Consider the following 21088-nt stretch of genomic DNA (forward strand, 5'->3'; position numbering starts at 1 on the left):
CTGTAAATTGCTCAGCACCAGAAAATCCCTCCAACATGGCAATCATATTGCCCGATTCAGGACAGTCTGCCCTACACACACATGAAATGCATGTAGAGCTGTGAGCTTGCTGTGGTGAGATACATGTTGAAATATAAGAATTTTTATAATACACTTTTTATATTTTATTCTTTAAAAATCAAAATAAAATCAATGCTAGTATTAATACATGAAATGAAACAATCTCCTGAAAAAAACAATATATAATATGTGTGTGTGGCACTTACAATGACCAGAATAAATCCTTATGAATAAAGGTAGTGAAAATGCCCTAAAAACAGCTTAGGGTTCTAAGGGTTAAGAGCACATTGTCAACAGTCATATTGGCGGGTGCACAACACACCATCCTTCTATCCTCCATGAACGCGCACCAGCGCACATCTATGCAAAACTTTAGAAATTACACGATTAGGCTACAATGGGAAACAATTAGAATAAAGATATAACGAAATGCATCTCACAATGCATTTGCAAATTGGTAATGACTGTTAAAAGTGATTAGGCGAGAGCACAGCTTAAGACACACTATCACGAGATATAAGCAACTGCTCTGCAGGATAAACATTGTTTTAAACGTTGTTTTATTCAGTCATTCGCAAAAATATTAGGGTAAGTGTTGCTTTTTCCAGCCTATGTTTTCGATGGTAACCCATTGTCAGTCAATAGTGAAATTAATTTACTGCGTATAACTGTCTTGTCGTTGACTGACACCATGGTGAAGTTAGTTTCACTTTGCCAATGAGTTCAAATAATAGATGAGTGCAAATGCGTGAAGGCTATAGGTTTTAGTAAAGCATGGTTTAGTGGAATGACTATTCCATACGGTCTCGCAAGCAGCCTCCTTCAAATGCGCCATTGACTGTCAAAATACCGATGTATTCTTTGACATCACGCTTTGCGCCGTTAAAGGGAATGACAGATGTCATTCTCATTGGTTTAAATGATGTTACGCCCCAAACACACCCGACGAGTGTGGGAGCGAAACTGAGCGAAGTGGCCTGGCGCGAAATTGAGAGGAGGAGCGGCCGAATGAACAGCCACCTGAGCGAGGAGCGGGACATTCGCACCACTCCGCTCACTAGCTCTGATTTGGACTATTGCACTTTCTGGTCTGCCTAGCAAAGCCATTTACAGGCTATAATATGTTCCAAACTCCAGTTGCCAGGGTCCTAACATGCACAAAACACTGGCAGTATATCACAAGGTCAATACTTAGGGCCCGTCCCAATACCTCCCCTACCCCTAGATTTTTGCCCTAACCCTCGTTTTTGCGCGTGCACGTGTAGGGCTAGGGTGTCCCATTACTATAGGGAGCAAGGGGAAGTGCTATTTTGCCCTTAAAATCAACCCTCAAAACATAGCCAGGACCGATGCGGGCTTAAAACGAAGTGGGAGATGAAATTACCCTGGATACCGTGCGAGCTCAGCGAGCCGGCCAAATTTTTCATATATTTTCGCAAATAAGCATATTAAAATTTCGGAATATGTTGGAATATGTTAGCTGGATGCACATCTGATGGACTGTTGAGTTTTGAACACTAATGTTAGAAAATATCTCACGAAGCTATCTGACGATGTTCATGATATCTGCTGAGTGCTTTGAGAGAGTCTGCCCATCAAATAACGTTATATATCTGATCTGGGTAGTTTCGTCAATATTTAAAGGTGGGTGTTCTGGCGTTCACATGAACACGAATATCTTTGTTGATTAACTAGACGTAGATAAACCAGCACAGCCCACACAACAACGACCGCTGGAATGGGCATGTTCCTGAATGAAAATAGTAGCAGGCTACTACCGGTAGACATGTCAGCGCTGCGCGTGACGTAGGTGAGCACGTTCGCTACGCTAATTTGCATTTAGTGGTGTCCCAATTTATAGGGAAAGATCTTCACCTCCACTTCCCTTGTCGAGGGGGCTTTAATGTTGAGGGCAATCAAAACCAAGTGAAAGTTTTAAGGGGGGAGAAATGGGACTTTAGTCTTTACACTATTAGATAAAAAAATACCAACCCCTTGAAAAAATACTACACCATGGGCAGCCTGTGCGCAATGAAACAGTCAGACATAATAAAGAGTTAATATTAAAACTATAACAAACTATAACAAATGCCCAGAGCTATGACCTGCATATACCTACAATGAAAGGTAACTAAAATAAAATCTTACTCCACTGTCCAGGGTCTCAATAACAAGAAGACCCTCCCAGCAGGCAGTGCTATGCTTCATTGTTTGGAAAATATAGCGGCCTATATGGAGGCACTGCCAATGGATGTTCCCAGCAACCTCTGGACTTCCATCTGCAGCCATTTCCAGGCATTCTTGACCAAACTGCCCGCAGTACTCCCTCTCAAGGTATTCAGAGTAGTGTTATTGACTCATACATTACTGTTGTATGCATCAACATCTTGATTAATTCTGTTTTCAACTTCATACTATAGTGTCCACTAGATTCAGCCATCAGGGTCATGATTTGCTTGCTGAAGATTCCAGCTACCAGTGTTACCAGGGTGAGTATGGAATGCTGAACTAATTTTATAGTTTTTTATCAGCTGAAGGCTCTTGTGTGTAGTTGCATTCACCATGTCTTTTCTCTTATATTGTTTGAACTTGACTGCAGCATATATCTATGGCTTCATAATATAAAAGACAACATAGCCCTGTGACTACTGGTACATTGTTGTAGATAGTTTATACTATACAGATTTCCCAAGTTACTGAATAAAAAGATTTCAGACTGGCACGACACAATGTAGGTATGCATAGGGTCTCAGTTGGGCATCCAACAGCACTTGACTTACACATATGTAATCAAATCAGTCTCAAGCGTTGTACATGTGTATCATGACTTGAAATTGTGAAATTGGGGAGACTTCCGGTCAGGTCACTGACAAGATGGCAGCATAGACCAACATCTCCCGATTAGCGAAATTCTTTAAAACCCCCGAAACCCGAAAAATGTACAACAACCAAATATACAACGTGGGGAGAGACAAAGTCGTAGCTGTTCACCGCCTAGCCTCGAAGACGACGGTGGCAAGGCTAGCCCTTACGAGGATGATGATGCAGTGGATTTGAGCTTGATTCTCAAAGAGCTGAGAGATTTCCAATGAGATAACAAGACTCAGTTGGAAGACATTAAAGTAGAAATAACAAGAACAAACACCAGGCTGGATGATGATGAAGAACGGATTGTTAAGGCCGGGGATAGGATCCAAAACACATAAAATTGGGTATCATCTGCGTATAAGTGGTATTGAATATTGTATTAATTACAAATGGAGCCCAGGGGAAGCATGTATAAAGAAAATAATAGAGGCCCTAAAATAGAACCATGGGGGACACCACACTTAATGGGAGCAGATGATGATAAAGCATTACCTATATGCACTGAAAAAGAGCTATCAGTTAAATAAGATCTGAACCAGTTTAACACAGTGCTTTGCAGATCAACTTCAACTTCCAGGCGTTTTAAAAGGATCTTGTGGTCAATGGTGTCAAAAGCAGCACTAAGATCTAGAAGGACCAGGAGGGCACAAGGAGGTTGAAATGTTTGTATTTATCTTGCTGTTATACTGCATAAAACACTGTTGATGGAAAGACTTTAATCCCAACCTTTGGATTTTCCCCTTTATAGAGTCTCCTGGAACCATTTTCTAAGCTGCTTAGTTTTGTCATCCAATATAGTGTATTTAGCCTCTCCTACTTGGTGGAACTCTGTGGACTTTGCTACAAAACTTTCAACAAGGTAAGTACTGTTATAGAGGGTAGTGTAGAAGTGGAAGACCCATTTCTCAAAATCTCTCTGATAGTGCCTTGGACAAACAAAGTATCAGTTAAGTTTGGACGGTTTCCTGCATGAAGCACGCACGAATCGTGCACCATATTCTCGGCAGAAATGGCACAAACTGCAGTTGACCCAAACAACCACCAGGTGGCACTTGGGAGTTCTGTTCTATTTTTGATGCGACTTGATTTACTGCTTCCAAGTCAGTCCAAGTCAGTAGAACAATCAGAGACAGTTGAGCCATTACCAAACATATATGATAATACAATAGCGTGAGTTTATATATCCTATACCCTATTTGTCACGGTTACTAATAGATTTGATAGTGTAACGATAGCGCATGAGACACTTGCGGACTGGACACCAGAGACGAATGCATTAAGTCAAAGACGCACCCTATTTTCCGCTATAATCAATGGAACTGGCGCAGCGAAGATTCTGAAAAAATGCCTTTTCATTTTGTTTTACCCAAGTCAGTAGAACAGTCAGAGACAGTTGAGCCATTTGTCACTTCGTTCACATGGAGTTGACAGACTAATAAGAATGCACAGGACTGCGACGAGGGCGAGCAGGGTTCGATTCCTGATCGATGGACAAAGTTTGCCAGGGCGGATAAGCATAGCAACCAACATGATTAATCTAGCAATCAGCATAGCAACCACCATAACTATCCTGGCAACAGCCTAGAAACCACCTCAAGTACCATAGCAACAGCCTAGCAACCATGGCAAATACACTAGCAACAGACTAACAGCCACTTCCACAGTTACAACCTTGCAACCAATATGGCTTCCGCTTCTTATTATTCCGCTGACTGTTTTTTCCGTACGCAATTTCACTTCAACCGTTTAACTTAGAAACTTCGTTCAAACGTCATAATGTAGGTCTCCAAATGGACCAGGTTGGTATGACTTTTCATATATGTAACTTTTATACTTTTTAAACTATGAATTAAAAACGATTTTAAGACTTCACGATTACAATCCTGTGCCAGGTGTTCAGGTCACCTGCAGCAACAGTCAGTTTCTCAGGCTTTAAGCAGATAGTTCAACTGTTTCCTCTCCCCACAACTGTTTTGAAATAAAAGTCCTCACTACAATAATTTACTGTTAAACAATTTAACAATTTAAACTACTCAACTACTTAACTGACAGTTGGAATAACAGTTATCATTAACTATGCGTTCAGTCAACTTTATTAAACCACCACCTACCTAGCAACCAACATAGCAACCATTGAAATAAAGCATCTATGTCAGTTTTCATACCAACATGATTATATTAGCAAACCACTATAGTAACTAATTTATTTCTGATAGTAGCCACCATGGATACCCTAGCAACAACCTAACAACGACCTCAAGTACCCTAGCAACAGCCTAGCAACCACTTTCACAGTTAAAACCTACCAACCAACATAGCAACGAACATGATTAACCTAGCAACCACCATAACTACCCTAGCAACAGCCTAGCAACCACCTTCAATACCCAACCAACAACCATGTCAAATACCCTAGCAACAGTCTAGCAACCACCTCTAATGTTACAACCTAGCAACCAATGTAGCAACTAATGAGATTAACCTAGCAACCATCATAGCACCCACCACAACTAACCTAGCAACAGCATAGCAACCACCTAAAATACCCCAGCAACAACCTATCAACCACTTCCATGATGACAACCTAGCAACCAACATGATTAGCCTAGCAACCACCATAACCAACCACCGTGGTGAAAGCGGGCAAGCACATCTCATCCTCCCTCAGCACAGGGCCCCCCCAGGGTTTTGTTATGTCCCCTCTGCTGTACTCCCTGGACACACACGATTGTGTAGCCACCGCAGACTCCAATACCATCATTAAGTTTGCTGACGACACCGTAGTGGTAGGCCTAATCCAATCAACAACGATGAGACAGCCTACCTGGAAGAAGTGAGGTGCCTGACCTAGTGGTGTCAGAGGAACAATCTCCACCTCAACGTCAGCAAGACTAAAGAGATGCTGGTGGACTTTGGGAGGAAGCAGGCGCGGGACTACACTCCCTTATCCATCAACAGGACCCCTGTGGAGAGGGTGGATACATTCAAATACCTCGGTGTCCAGATCACCGAAGATCTGACATGGTCTACCCATCTGGACACTGTGGTAAGGAAGGCCAGGCAAAGACTGTACCATCTAAGGAGGCTGAAGAAATTCAAAGCATCCAAAACAGTCCTGCAGAGCTTCTACTCCAGCACCATTGAGAGCATCCTGACTGGGTGCATCACCACTTGGTATGGAAACACCACCATGCAGGACCGTAAGGCTCTGCAGAGAGTGGTGCGTTCAGCTGAACGTATCATAGGGGGGCAACTCCCTAACCTAGGAGACATCTATACCAAGCGGTGTAAGGACAAGGCCACCAAAATACTTAAAGACCCCAGCCACCCAGACTATGGTCTGTTCTCTCTGCTTCGCTCAGGAAGCAGATATTGTACACTGGCTGCAAGGACTGAGAGACTCAGGAAGAGTTTCTTCCCCCAAGCAGTCCGGTACCTAAATGGCATTGTTTAAGCACTTTTTATTGAGTATACCACTGTTCCCCTGTAGAGAATACCACTTCTTCCCTATCTGCAATAACCCCCTGACATCTTGAATGTATTGTTTCTTGTCTGTTACTGTTTTTGGTAGGTTGTTCTGTGTCAGTTTGTGTGTTTTTGCTTGACATGGAGCCGACTGTAACATTTCACTGCATTTTATGTATGTGACAAATAAAATCTGAATCTGAATCTGAATATGCACGATTATTAATATATTTTTGGTAGATAGATCTGAACATATGATAAAGCCAGGTACAAAATATTTTTCTTCATTTTGTTTACACACAAGATGAAAATAAAATTACAGAGGGATTTCAGGATATCTGCTTTTATTACCTAGCCTGACCTCGGCCTGCCTATTCATTACCTAGGAAATCAAAATATACTGTCCATAGCCTTAAAAAATTGATTTTTGCCATATTGTTTTGATTAAAATGTCACATTAATCAGGCAAGAAATGATTTATTAACAAATCCCTCTGTAAATATGGAGTAGACAAAATATAATTAAATAAACACCTAAAAGTAATGAAATAAACAGCTAAATGTGTAAATCGGACTTTGTTGTTGTAGTAGTGTGAAAGAATACATGCTAAGGTAGCAAATTAGCCCAAAATCTTGAAATTGACCAGTGCATGAAAAAAAGATGTTTTCACCTGCCGTGTCTCGCCTTAACGTAGAAACTTCATTCCAACTTTGTAACGTAGGTCTTGAAAAGAACACTTGAGCAGTGTATTTTTCACTTTTGTAAACTTTATACTTTTTGAGATATTAACAAAAAACAAGCTTATTTTTCCCCATAGACTCTGCATTGGCACTATGATATCATAATGGGCTAATTAAATTGATTTGCACCTGTATCAGCTCAACTAGGCCACATCAAAGACCCAGTTAAACTGATTGCACCTGACACTACTTTCTGCTCAACTAGGCCAATTATCTCTGTGCCTCTCCATTCTACAAGGACAAAAGGCACATTCCATCCAGCTTTCTATCCATTCATCCTCTTCAAACCATTCACTCATCCACCCATTAAACTATCTATCAACATCCATTAAACAATCTGCCTATCAACATCCATTCAACTTTCAGTCTATCAACATCCATTACAATAGCTACATTCAACTTTCAAACTATATACTCTGTCTCAGGCTTTAAGCATACAATCTGACTCTCTTAAGACTACAGATCCTGTTCAACTGTTTCCTCTGTTTCAAAATAAAAATCCTCACTGCGATTATTCACTATTAAATAATTTAACCATTTAAACTGAAACTATTTAACTGTTCAGCCATTCCAACTGTCAGTCATCATCAACTATGACTCCTAGGACTCCTGCCAACTGTTTCCTCTGCCCCCAACTGTTATCAAATAAAAGTTTGTTTTTGCATTTTACGTTAATATATTTTTTGCATTTTCATGCACTGGTAATTCCTCAGAATTACATTTTCTAGTTTAGATTAATTGTAATTATGTAATTATGTAATTAATTAGATAAATTGTTTTAATCACTTGCCAGCCTTAATATCCATAAAGATTAGATTTCTGGGCCTATCCTTAGACTGAAGTTTTTTAGAATTAGTTATTTTTTTGGTGGGTACTCTTTTTTTTTCACCACACATGTGTTTTTTGGCAAACTCCCGCCAAAAATGGTTTCTGTCTGGCCACTCTACCATAACGGTCTGTCTGATGGAGTGCTGCACTGATAGTTGTCCTATATACACCACTCAAATGGTTCACATTTACATATGAAACAATTTATTCTTTAAATATTTCAGCCTTCTTTTTTCTTCATTTTAGGAGAGAGACAAGTCCTATATGTCTCGCATTGTTGTACTAGAGTTGCTTCAAGCATTAAAGTTCAAGTCACCCCTCCCTGACACCAATCTGCTGTTGCTTGTCCAGGTAATGTCTCTGGACACTTACTTACTTACTTAATGTTCAGTTTACTACCAAGAGAGATCTTGCCCAGTGATTCCATACCAAAATGATCAATACTTGGTGTAATAGTCAAAATTTCATGCACTGATGCATAAATAAAGTTCACATTAGCTTCATTACTGACTTCCTTATCTCTGTGTTTTTTGATAAGTTTGTTTGCACAGACCTTGGCACCCGCCTTGCAGAGTCCACTATCTTGCAGAAACACATGATTGCCTCCCTCCCTGTGGTGAGTCCACTGTTCATGTATGATTCACTCATTTACAGAGCGGTGTTTCAGTAGCTCACAAATGATGATTTTAACCACCCCGGTCATTGGATCTTTCTTTTTCTTAGTGTACAACTGCTGCTATGGAGTGCATGAGACAGTACATCAATGAAATACTGGACTTCATATCAGACATGCACACATTAACCAAATTGAAAGTAAATTGTCTCCCCTTTCATATTTACAGAAATGTATGATACTCAAGTTCTGTGATGTAGGTGTCAGGTGGTCTTGATCGTGTAGCATTCTCAATTTGTTCTCAATATAGAGTCATATGAAGGCTTGTTGTCAGCCTCTTCATGAAGATACTTTTGGAGGGAACTTGAAGGTTGGTTTGGCCCAAGTAGCAGCCATGGAAATAAGCAAAGGCAATCATCGTGATAACAAGGCTGTGGTCCGACATTTACCATGGCTATACCATCCACCATCAGCCTTGCAGCAGGGGTGAGAGACATCAATCCTAGCCATCTGAAATATGTGTACATACGTTAACATGCATTTCCGTAAAGATGAAGTCATAGCCGGAAACCATGAATATCTGTATCAACATGTTTTCCTGTTCTAGCATTGTGAAACCAAAGACGATAGACCTAGGAACAGATCAATCTGTAAAATGGCTTGACCATAATTCTTCCATCAGTGTCAAGCACTTGTAATACTTCAGATTGCCCTGTCCAAACAATCATCGATTCCTATGCTTCACTGACAGCAACAATCTGTTGATATAACCTGGAGAGATATTCTATGCATTTCTTCTTTCCTCCACAGGCCAAAGGAGTTCATTGAATGTGTGTCACATATTCGCCAGCTCTCCTGGCTACTCCTGGGATCCCTCACCCACTGTGCTTTGCATCAGGGCTCCACTTCCTGCATGCCAATCCCACTGGATGCTGGATCACAAATCGCTGACCACCTCATTGTTATCTTGATTGGCTTCCCAGAACAGTCCAAAGTATATCAATACATTTATTTAATTCTGTATGAAGAAATATAATCAGCATCTCCGTTATTCACTTAATTTTCCTTTCTTTTATCTGGCTGTGTCTCTCCATAGACCTCAGTGCTGCATATGTGTTCCCTGTTCCATGCCTTCATGTTTGCCCAGTTGTGGACTGTGTACTGTGAGCAAGCTGCTGCCACTCCTACCCTTCAGAACCAGAACCTGACAGAATATTCCTCTAGCGCCATTCTCACGGGTTTGGAGTTCTGGAGCAGAGTCACACCCAGCATTCTGCAGCTCATGGCCCACAACAAAGTGGTAAGGAAGCATCTACACCTTGGCTTCAAAGTCCATAGGTTGAACACAAACACACAAACAGAACTGGAGACAGAGGGAGGGAGACAAAAAGAAATAAAATATGTACACTCTTACATCAATCTACCGTATTTTCCGGACTATAAGTCGCACTTTTTTTCATAGTTTGGCTGGTCCTGCGACTTATAGTCAGGTGCGACTTATATATGAAAAAAATTATATAATTGAACATGTTTTTAAATGTTAATTTATATTAACTGACATGAACCCTACATGCTCTCAAATGCACAAGTCCTGTGCACTTTCAGTCAGAGATTAGTGCTTGTGCTATGCCTGAAACACACGTGCATACTTAAATCCTAGCCGGGCCTCAGATTCGGACAAATAAAATCCAGTATAATTTTGTTTCAAATTAACTCATAAAAGAGCTCTTCTTAATCATTTATATTGTTGGTTGGTTTAATATTGTTGCCAATGAAAAGTCATCGTCCTACACCATGAGTCTCCAACACATTGCTCTCAAGCTACCAGTCGCACGCAGCCCCTGTCTGAGCTAGAGGCTGAAGCAATAACCTACATTTAAACACAATTGTTGCTGCCAGGCATCAGCCTACGAATTTTATAAAAAAGTAAATCATGCATAATTTAAAAAAATAACTAAATGTAGGCTATCTTAGACCTCTTTGGCTATATAGAATAAGGTTTCCCTTGCAGCACAGCACACATTCCATGAATGAATGCAAGCGGATGCCTTATCTCGCAATAAGCGGATGGAAATCCAGACACTCTTTCATACATAAAACGTAATAGTGAACCATTGCCATTGATAGCCTACCGGTATGCCGCTCCAAACGAAAAGTATAGGCCTATGTCTCACAGTAAAACGCAAGAAATAAAGGCCTATAGCTGACTCGAATAAGCCATGGTCCAAAAAAGGTGCTGTGCTTTGCCCAGCCATAATTTGAGGATTTAGGCTACGATAGTCTGTCCCCTAAACATTCCTCACCCGTTATCTAGACATGCATGAAAACATTTGAAAACAAAACTCACTGCCATGTAATATTTGATCGTTGTTTTGCTACTAATTATCTTTCACGTGAATACGCACAGAAAGTGAAAGTAGGCCTTATATGCGCTCCGTGTCTGTAGCTGTCTGTTCACGTCCGCAATCGATTATAACGTTCCTCAAATGGAGAACACATCCATGTTCTCTCGCTTTCATGCTTCTGTGTTTGCAAAATAGGCTACCTGACGGTTCCTGATCGCTAAACGTTTGTTTTCCTTTCCTGTCGATAGCGGTTGATGTAGAAGCACCTATAGGCTATAATTTGACTTTAGCGGTGACAAATCCTGCTGAGAGAGAGAGAGAGAGAGAGAGAGAGAGCAAAGAGAGAGAGGCACCCCCAAAGTGCTCCTGCGCGCGTGTGTGTCTCTGCATGGGGTTCAATTGAAGTCAGAGTTGCGTGGTCCGTCCAGTCAATAGTCCTGCATTCAGGCCGCTCCATTATTAGATTAACGTCAGACAGCGCTGTAAAATGTGTGAGAATTTCTCGCATTATAATGGCTATAACTTAAATTTTCATGTACCACATCAGCATTTTTGTTCAGTGAATTTTTTGTGAATTGCTTTACAATAGCGTCGGGCCTATAGGCTTGCTTATAGGCTTGCTTCAGTCTCGTCTAAAACTGCATCTTTTTCTCTCTCGTGAGCATTTAATCTGATGCCAGCTTGTGACAATTAATTGTGGCAATTAATATAAACTGGGCTAGTACATACTGGTGGGCTATAAAAAGGTTTTTTCCTCTATGTTGATTTTAGCATGGCGGCCCGCCACAGCAAAATGAATGCCGCCATGGTATCAGAATCAGGGCAGACGCACAGTTGCGGTTGTCTTTTAAATAATCCTGCCGACGTATCCTCCCCCGCTGGTTGCCGCTCACATTGCAATTTAACAATAAGTAAAACTAGTCAGATGTTATTATGGCCCGTCCAGTTTCACTTCACATATTACATATTGTATTGATGTAGCCTATTTAAAACATTAACTTTCTTCCCAGTATTTCCTCTTCATTTTGAAGCGGTGGCCATGCTTCAGAATTAGGGCAGACACTGTCTAGTTTTATTCCATAAATATATTGTTTTTATAGATGTTAGTGGCATGCGCTATCAAGAGCTTCCATGTGCTACGTATGTTTGTCAACATTGCAAAAACTGAGGGTAAAATTTTCGCACAACTTGCTTTAAAGGTGTAGCACAGGCTAAGGAAAACCCATTCATTTCTGGAGCTGATCATATTCAAAGTATTTCCTATATCGTAGCCTATTAGCTCGCAACAACAGCAAAAATGAAACCTGGAGAGTCAGTGGATGTCTCTCTGCGGAGACTCAGCTGTGACATTAGATGCACACTCAACCGCGATTTGATGCAGGAAAAAAGCAACGACTGGTAGTAAGGTTAATGGGATTAAAGCAATTTTGCAAATGTGGGGTCGGCAGAAAACTTCAGGGCTGCCAACTCACGCATTGGCCGTGAGACACACACATTTGATTTCACATGATTTGGTTTCACACGCCACACCCCCGATTTCTCACGCTGAAGTGTCAACACGGTCGGTCAAATGCCTGAAAGATGAGTTTATCTATAGATCTACCTGTTGAGCCACTCGTAATCGACTAGTTATGCTTTCAGAGACAGTGAGGGGGTTCAAGAGCACCCCCTGTCTGTGGAATTTTCTAGAATTTATCTTGTTTGCGATGCTAGGCCTACTAGCCATCCCAGGCACATTTCCCCCCGCATTTTCCTGGCTTCAGGTATGCTTTGAGTATTTATTATTGAGTATTTTTCACGCTGAAGTGTCAACCTGGTAGGTCAAAGTACAATGTGCAGACCACCACCAAACAATCAATCCACAGGTCTTATGGACTGTTGCTAGATGTCCCATCACACCAACCACCACCAAATGAAATGTTAAATCTCAATTTCCCTACGCCCCCAAACCTCTACTCCTGCTCCACCGGCAATCCAGGTACCTTGGGAAGCATATTTAAGGAACAGACAACAGGAGAAAAGAACAAGAGGAACAGAGGACAAAGAGACAGAACATCACTCAGTGATCCAGGAGCGAGACAATGCATCTGCGATAACATTGTCCACACCCCTGATGTGATGAATTTCCAAATGGTAGGGCTGTAAAAATAAAGCCCACCGCATAAGTCTCTGATTGGGATTGTGTAGGGTGTGCAGGTATGACCCATAAGGGGGTTATGGTCAGAATAGACCACCAACGGCTGTGTGCCTCCCCCCAAATAAACATCAAAATGCCCTAAAGCCCAAATAAGGCCTAAAGCCTCTTTCTCTATGGTGGAATAGTTTTCTTGGTGCTTATTAAACTTCTTGGAGAAGTAACAAACGGGACGCTGGATGTCACCGTCATCAGCCTGCAGAAGCACTGCCCCAGCACCCACCTGGCTGGCATCCACCTGAAGCTGGAACGGCCTATCCAGCCGGGGGGCTGCCAGCACAGGTGTAGTGCTGAGGAGTGACTTGACGTTATCAAACGCGTGTTGGCATTCTACAGTCCAAACAAATTTCTCCCCTCCCTTCAGGAGATTTGTGAGCGGACAAACCACTGTGGAAAAATTACTACAGAAGCTTCGGTAGTAACCAACCATTCCCAAAAACCGCTGAAGCTCTTTCTTAGTGGTGGGCGGGGGGTACTGGTCAATGGCTAAGACCTTTGCCCACACTGGACGAACCTGGCCCTGACCCACTACTTTACCCAGGTAAACCACAGTGGCGCGCGCAAATTCACACACAAATTTACGGTTAGCTTAGCAGCAACCAAACGCTCAAAGAGTGCTTGTATACGGGCTATGTGTTCCAGCCAGGTGTTGCTCGCTATCACAGCATCATCCAGATAAACCGCACACCCCTCTAGACCTGCAATAACTCGATTCATCAGTCTCTGGAATGTTGCGGGTGCGTTCCGTAACCGAAACTCATGACACGGTACGAATACAGGCCGGAGGGGGTGATGAACGACGACACTTCCTGAGCACGAGGAGTGAGCCTAACTTGGTAGTAGCCCTTTAACAGATCAAACTTGCTAACGTAACGCGCAGCACCCACCTGATCTACACAGTCATCCATCCGGGGAAGCGGGAACGAATCTGGCTTAGTTAGCTTGTTTAACTTGCGATAATCTGTGCAGAAACGGAAGGTTTTGTCAGGCTTAGCCACAAGCAAACAAGGTGATGCCCAGCTGGAGTGGGAGGGCTCAGCCAAGCCATTATCTAACAGATACTGCACCTCAGCATCCAGCACTTTATGTTTCTCAGGCCCTACACGATAAAAACGCTGGCGAACCGGCAAAGCATCGCCAACATCTATATCATGCTCAATGAGATCCGTACATGTGAGCGTGTCTGAAAATAGAACAGGGAAAGTCAAAATCAGAGCCTTGAGCTCATCAGCTTGTTCTAATGGAAGATGGCCTATTAAAGTATCCAAGTTAGCCAACATTGCAGAATTCTTAAGCCTTGGTTGCAACACAGAGTCATCAGGGCCAAATTCATCAACCTCTGCTGCCACCAAAGGTTGACTAAAGGGCCCAGTGTCAATAACAGCCACTGCAACAGGTGACACCTCCCCACCACATTGACCAAGACTAGTGTCTCGTGAATAGTAAGGCTTTAGCAAATTAATGTGGCACAATTGCTTAGATCGCTTTCTATCAGGAGTATCTAACAGATAGTCATAGTCAGACACCCGCCGAGCAACAGTGTAAGGGCCGGCAAATTTAGCACAGAACGGTAACCTAGGTACTGGCAACAAAGCCAGGACTTGATCACCGGTCAAACACTCTCTTCATACCCTGTTGGGCCTTGGTAAGATTGTCACTGGCCATTTTCCAGGCCAGCGACAACCTACGACGAAATCCATTGACGTAATCAATCACATTCACAGGGGCCTTAGCCTCCTCTAACCCATCCTTTAACAGAGACAAAGGACCACGGACCTGATGGCCAAAGACCAAGTTATTAGGGCTGAAACCTACGCTGTCTTGCACCACTTCACGTGCTGCCAGGAGCAGCCATGGAATACCCTCTTCCCAATCCCTGTTCAAGTTGATACAGTAGGCACGCAGAAGGGACTTCAAAGTACTGTGGAAACGTTCCAAAGCACCTTGACTCTGGGGGTGGTACGCACTACTTAGCTTTTGTCTAACATTTAACAGTTTTAGGATGTTACGAAACATTTTTGATGTGAAGTTGGTCCCCCTGTCACTCTGAATCAAACGTGGTATGCCAAATGTGGAAATGAACTGTGTAAGTGCTTTTACTACAACTCGAGTAGTAATGCTTCGCAGCGGATAAGCTGCCGGGTAGCGAGTAGCTTGGCACATAACAGTCAACAAGTAAGCACACCCAGACTTAGAAGGCGGCAGAGGGCCCACACAATCAATAATGAGGTGCTCAAAGGGCTTCTCTACCGATGGAATCGGACACAGGGGCGCAGGTTTAATTGACTGGTTTGTCTTTCCTGCCAGCTGACAAATATGACAAGTTTTTATAAACTGGGCAATGTCTCGCTTAATCCTCGGCCAAATAAAATGCTGCAACAGCCGCAAATGTGTCTTGCGAACACCAAAATGACCTGCCACATCACCATGCGCTGTCTGCAAGATCACATTACGAAATGGTTTTGGCACCACAATTTGAATGACTGGATCCCCAACCTCGCCATTGAACTGAGACCATTTTCGCACCAACAGGTTGTCAACTACAAAATATCCATTTGCTGCACTTCTCATATCTTTTCCTGTCAAAGCAACAGCCAAAAGGCCTACCAATCCCTCATCTTCCTTCTGTGCTGCCACAACCTTCTCACGGGCAAGAGTAGGTGGTAACAGAGGCAAATTTAAGTCAGCACGGTCTTTAACAGACTCCAGTTCCGGTTCTTCTCCTTGGGTACGACTCCTAGCACGAGTCACCGCACAGGAGGTGAACACCCCAGGAAAGTCAACAGAACATGAATCAGACTCAACAGGCAAAACAGAGGTTGTGTTTACTACAGGAGGGGGTGACATCTCAGGCCACACACGCCCACCTGCCAAGTTATTTCCTATGATCACATCTACGCCCTCAATAGGTAGAGACGGGCGTACAGCCAAGACAACTTCCCCGCTCACAAGCTCCGACTCCAAAACTAGACGGTGCAGCGGAACAGAGATGGTATACATCCCGATGCCCCTGATAAGGACACATGTCCCAGTGTCGGATGCCTGTGAGAAAGGCAAAAGAGATCCCAAGACAAATGATTCAGACGCTCCAGTGTCACGCAGAATACGCACTGGTACTTTCTGGTCGCTTCCAATTAATTTAATATTACCAGCTGTAATGAAGGGACTATAGCCATCACTAGCACACGCTTGTGGCTGCTCTACAGGAAGATCCTTTTTGAGCAGATCAGTGCTCTCACTCACTGGACTCAAATAGGTATCCTCCACAGCCTTACAGTTCGATTGTACACACACTTGACTAACCGGAGGCATAATTCTGGCAGCACAACCGGCACTCTTGGGTTTAACTTTACCACGTCGCTTCTCCTTTAACTTGGGGCAGGACAATTTCCAATGCCCAGACTCCCCACAGTAGTTACAGAGATCCTGTGAAGCAATTTGTTTGTCACCAGAATCATGCCTCTGTGCATTAGAATCATGTTTAGTTGCAGTGGAATAATTTTTCTCAAGTTTAGATTTTCTGGAATCATATCTAAAGGAATTGAAACGACGGGGGCGATCATCTTCATTATTTGCACGGACACTATGCTTATGAGTCAAAATATACTTATCTGCCAACACAGCAGCAGCCGCTGCAGTTCTAACATCATGCTCATTTATGTAAGTGGTGCTACGATCTGGTAAAATGTTTTTCAATTGGTCCAATATCATCAACTCACACAATTCTGCAAAGGTCTCCGCGCACTCAGCTGCGCGCCAGCGATTAAAGAGACTAGTCAATTCACGCACTAGCTCCAAGTGTGTCTGTTTATCATGTTTGCGCCAGTTTCGGAACTTCTGCCTATAGGCTTCAGGAATTAATTCATATGCTTTTAGAATAGCCTGTTTCATGGTCTTATATTCTTTACATTCTGAATCATCTAATGCTAAATATGCCTGTTGTGCTTTTCCCGTAATTACACTTTGTAATAGTAGAACACAATTGGAATCACTCCACTGATGGTCTTTTGCCAGTCTTTCAAAAAGAGGGAAAAACAAGTCAGGGTCACGTTCATCAAACTTAGGTAAAAGTTTAGCCATATGTGAAATTTGCGACTGTGGAGGGAAACCTCCAGGATTATCGCCCGGTGCTCGTAACCCTCTCTCCAATCGCAAACTTTCTTGTTTCATTTTAGCATATTCAAGTTCACGTGCTTTTTCTCGCTCTAACTTTTCCATTTCCCATTGTCGTCGACCATCTTCTCGTTCTTTTTCACGCTCTACCCGTTCTCGTTCGCGTTCCCTTGCCAAAAATTCATCTCGTTTTAACTGCATTTCAATCAATTTCATTTGCTGTTCAAACGGCAAAGCAGGACTTTTATTATCTAAGGCTGCGCCAAGAGGTGTTGAAGACTTAGTTGGACCCTCCATCTCTGGTACTGGATCGAAAGAAATTATTTCTCTTTCACCCAAGCGCTCCATAATGAACCTCACCAGGTTGTCTTTTTTAATGCCTTTTGGAATATCAGAGTTAATATTATAGTGCTCAGCTACTTTAAAAAGTTGATCTTTCTTTAAAGTTTTGAGACCGACTATTGAAGGAGCAGCCAAGAAAGCACTAACCTCCATTCAAACTACCAGGGCACAGCATCAGTTAAACAAAATTCGACCTAGGCTATTAATAGTACGTCCCCTTAGAATTATAAGGTTCTATCTGACATTTTTGTCAAAATTGAGTTATTGACATATTCTTATTCTGTGACACCTTAAGAAGATGAGGTGAGGTGTTTCTTGTAGTTGTATGCATTTTTGGACATTATATTTGAAGAGGTTTGTTCCACTTAGCAGTATAACTCTATGGAATTCTAAAACTTTGAAGCTCAATATCTCAGAACTACTCAGAACGTAGATAGAACCCTATAATTCTAAGGGGACGAGTAGTAAATATTTTCACGAAATAGCATGGTAGGCTAAGCAAACAATCCAGTCATAGGTTACAAAATCTAAAACAGTGCAAATAGGCCTGTATGCCAAAATTGTGGCAATCCAATAATGCACATTCAAAGGCCTACGTTTACGCCAAACAAATACCGCAGCTTGTACAAAAACGGGACAAACTATCCAAACAACCACTCTCGCTTAAAAATGCTCTTGTTCACAAACAAACACTTGCTGCACGCCCCGACTGATCCGACAACTGGCTCTCAATGCAACGAAGGACTAGAATTTTAGGCCTGGAGCTCCCCGCATCTAAAACCCCCAAAAGAAAAACCTATTTCCACAACCTAAGTCTTCAGGTGTCGTCGCAATTAGGCTTCACAGCCCCCCCGCGTTTGACACGCAAACACAACAATTAAGCAGAAAAGGAAACAAAACTTTTGAGCGGTCTCACCTACGGCAGGGTGTTCACGTTGCTCCACAGTAGTCCAAATTGTCTAATGTATTTCTCTCCGCTGCATTAAACTCCACGAAACTTCACAATCACAGAACGTGCACTCAACTGTTTGTTTCAAGTTCAGGTCATACAAAGTGGAATCCAAGCGCTCCCCAAATGACGCGTCACACCTATTTTTAAAAAACTGACCAATCGCTACAGGGTTTCCCCCAATTACAGTCAGCTGAGCCTATGCAATGAATGGAAATGCGTAGCGTAGACTCACCAAAACAGCGGCCAACACTCATGCGTGCGACGGCACAAATGCACAAACTGTGCCAAGACTGGTGAAATAAATCACAACGTCTAGACTCACCGAAATATACTGGATATCGGACGAAACTCCCAAATCAAATTTTCGAAATCGGCGTTAAACCGGATGAGTCGCCCACATGTCACAACCACCTGGCTCAAAGTAGCTGTGACATTGAATGGGAGACCACACTGTAGCGATATGTTCAATAACATACGTTTATTTTTTAACATTAAGAAGATAAGGTCAGTATAGTGTATGAAAAAGGATAGTGTAATGCAAAGTATGTCTAGGGGTGATCAAACAAAAGTGTAAAACGCAACGTCGGTGTGAGGAGCGATGGGCTAAGGCTCTCCCCAGCAGAGTGACCAGGAACCAGGCCAGAGCGTCAGAGCAGAGAGCAGAGCAGAGAGCGTCCATTACCCATGAGGTCTTCTTTATAGGACCACCCATTACTCCCAGCACCAATGGGCACACCATGATCTGCAAATTGATACAAGGCAGCACAGACTAAAGGGGCAGAGCCCCAACAGGCATTAGAATAGATGTGGTACTGGGAATGACCAGCAGGGCCGTAACAACGTGTTTTTACCACATCTGAACAGGATCCTTATTGTAATGACACGGTCCACCGATAGGGGCGTTTCCTATATAAAAAATCAGCGGAGTCGAGCTTTTTTCACACAGCCAGCGACCAAGGAAGAGATACAGAGAGCGGTTTATAAAGAAAACTCAGAATCGTAGACAAGGTGGGAAATGTTCAGACAAAGTTGGAAACAGCTGATCTTAACACAGAATTCAAAGTCAACTTATGTGTTTAGTAGGCTATGCTTAGAAACTAAATCAGCTGTGAACTTAAGTCAACACTAAAGATAGTTAAAAGTAGGCTACATCGGAGCTAGAGCCGCTGTCGTAGCCGACCTCAAAGTAAAGCATTTCAAGAATACCATCAGCATTTTAATAAAGTATATTCCAGACATGAAAGGTCAGGGAATTATATCTTTGGGGGGCAAAGTCATGGAATATCAGGGAATTTTGGTTCAGGAGTTTAAAATTGACTTGCCAAAATACATTATTTACACGCAGCATTGGTATTTATTGAGTTATTAGCTTTCCCCCATTACTACTTGCATGAGTGGTTGGTTGTAGTTACCCCTACCTGTTTTTTTCAATGTCCATTTTTTAATTTCCCGATTGGTCATGGAAATTCAGGATTTTTGTCAAGGAAGTAATGGAATTTTACATTTGACTTAGAGTGGGAACCCTGGTTAAGATACACTAACAATAGAGCCTTTTTACAAGAGTCTATTACCCATTGCAGTGGGAAAAAGGTTTATTGTAAATGTGTTATATCTTTTAGTTTATTTCACGTTCCTTGGTGAATAGAAGCAATATTAAAAATGCATTTGAGTATAGAAAATATTAAATTAATGCATGTTGGTTTAATAAACCGTGCAGACATAGGCTCCTGTATCCTGATTCCTGTTATCCCAGTGGTGGACGTGAGCGGTCACATCTGGCCCTCTGACAGCGACAAGAACATTTTGTGGCCCTCTCATCATCAAAGTTACTGATATAAAGCATGCCTCTGTGCAATAAGTGGTTCCTAATCCGGTTTTGAAATTGCAACACATTTCTACATAGGCTAGTCTCATTGGGGCGAAATTATAATGTATTCTAATGTAAATTATTTGTCAGTACATACATTTTTGCAAATTGCTCAGCCATAGATTAGCCTATCCCACTATCATGGTTCTTATATTGCCAGGTAATGCAAAAATATGACGAAAATCAAATAATGAGACACAAATATTTTTCTCTTGATATAAAGCCTGACATAAGCCACATGCAAACATTCACATCATAGTTCCCAGATATGGGTACGTCCTGAAAAAGGGAGAGCATGTAGGCTATAGGCTAGATGGCCATTACAATGACCAATATCTGATCTTAAATGAACTAGCTGAATAACACAGGTGGAGTGCTGAAATGTACACACATTTTTGACCATTTTGGATCTGTGAAATGTAGCATATATGTTTTGTGGCTGTGAACTTATTGCAATATCACCATAACTATTCCACCTGTGTGTGCATGGTTATAATTCTGAAGTGCAAAATAGTTTAGGCTACAGCACAAATATTTCCATAAAAATAAGCAAGTCTGACCTCTGAATTTATTTAGAAATAAATGCATTTAAAAGTTAAAATATACAAACATTTCTTAAATTCTTACAAAACACCCTTAGGACGACACAGCATCAGATGAACGCAGGTTCAGGCCGAGGTCCTAGTAGTAGGCCACTGATG

At 42.1% G+C, this 21088-nt stretch overlaps 1 protein-coding gene across 1 annotated transcript in view; it reads left to right on the top strand.

Annotated features, from left to right (window-relative positions):
* The window catches only part of unc79 (unc-79 homolog, NALCN channel complex subunit), a 354164-nt gene that overhangs the window by 320498 nt on the left and 12578 nt on the right, over positions 1-21088 (top strand). Inside the window, exons 40-48 of the mRNA XM_076275011.1 lie at positions 2221-2394; positions 2481-2549; positions 3677-3787; positions 8208-8312; positions 8500-8577; positions 8685-8774; positions 8885-9060; positions 9385-9568; positions 9671-9874. Of these exons, the coding sequence (XP_076131126.1) occupies positions 2221-2394; positions 2481-2549; positions 3677-3787; positions 8208-8312; positions 8500-8577; positions 8685-8774; positions 8885-9060; positions 9385-9568; positions 9671-9874 (1191 nt within the window). The remainder of the gene's footprint in view (positions 1-2220; positions 2395-2480; positions 2550-3676; positions 3788-8207; positions 8313-8499; positions 8578-8684; positions 8775-8884; positions 9061-9384; positions 9569-9670; positions 9875-21088) is intronic.

This window comes from Alosa pseudoharengus, unplaced genomic scaffold, assembly GCF_046254945.1.
Source record: "Alosa pseudoharengus isolate Yale_2024_CS ecotype anadromous, Long Island Sound unplaced genomic scaffold, YU_APseudo_1.1 YU_APseudo_1.1_scf_8, whole genome shotgun sequence".
Lineage (NCBI taxonomy): Eukaryota > Metazoa > Chordata > Actinopteri > Clupeiformes > Clupeidae > Alosa > Alosa pseudoharengus.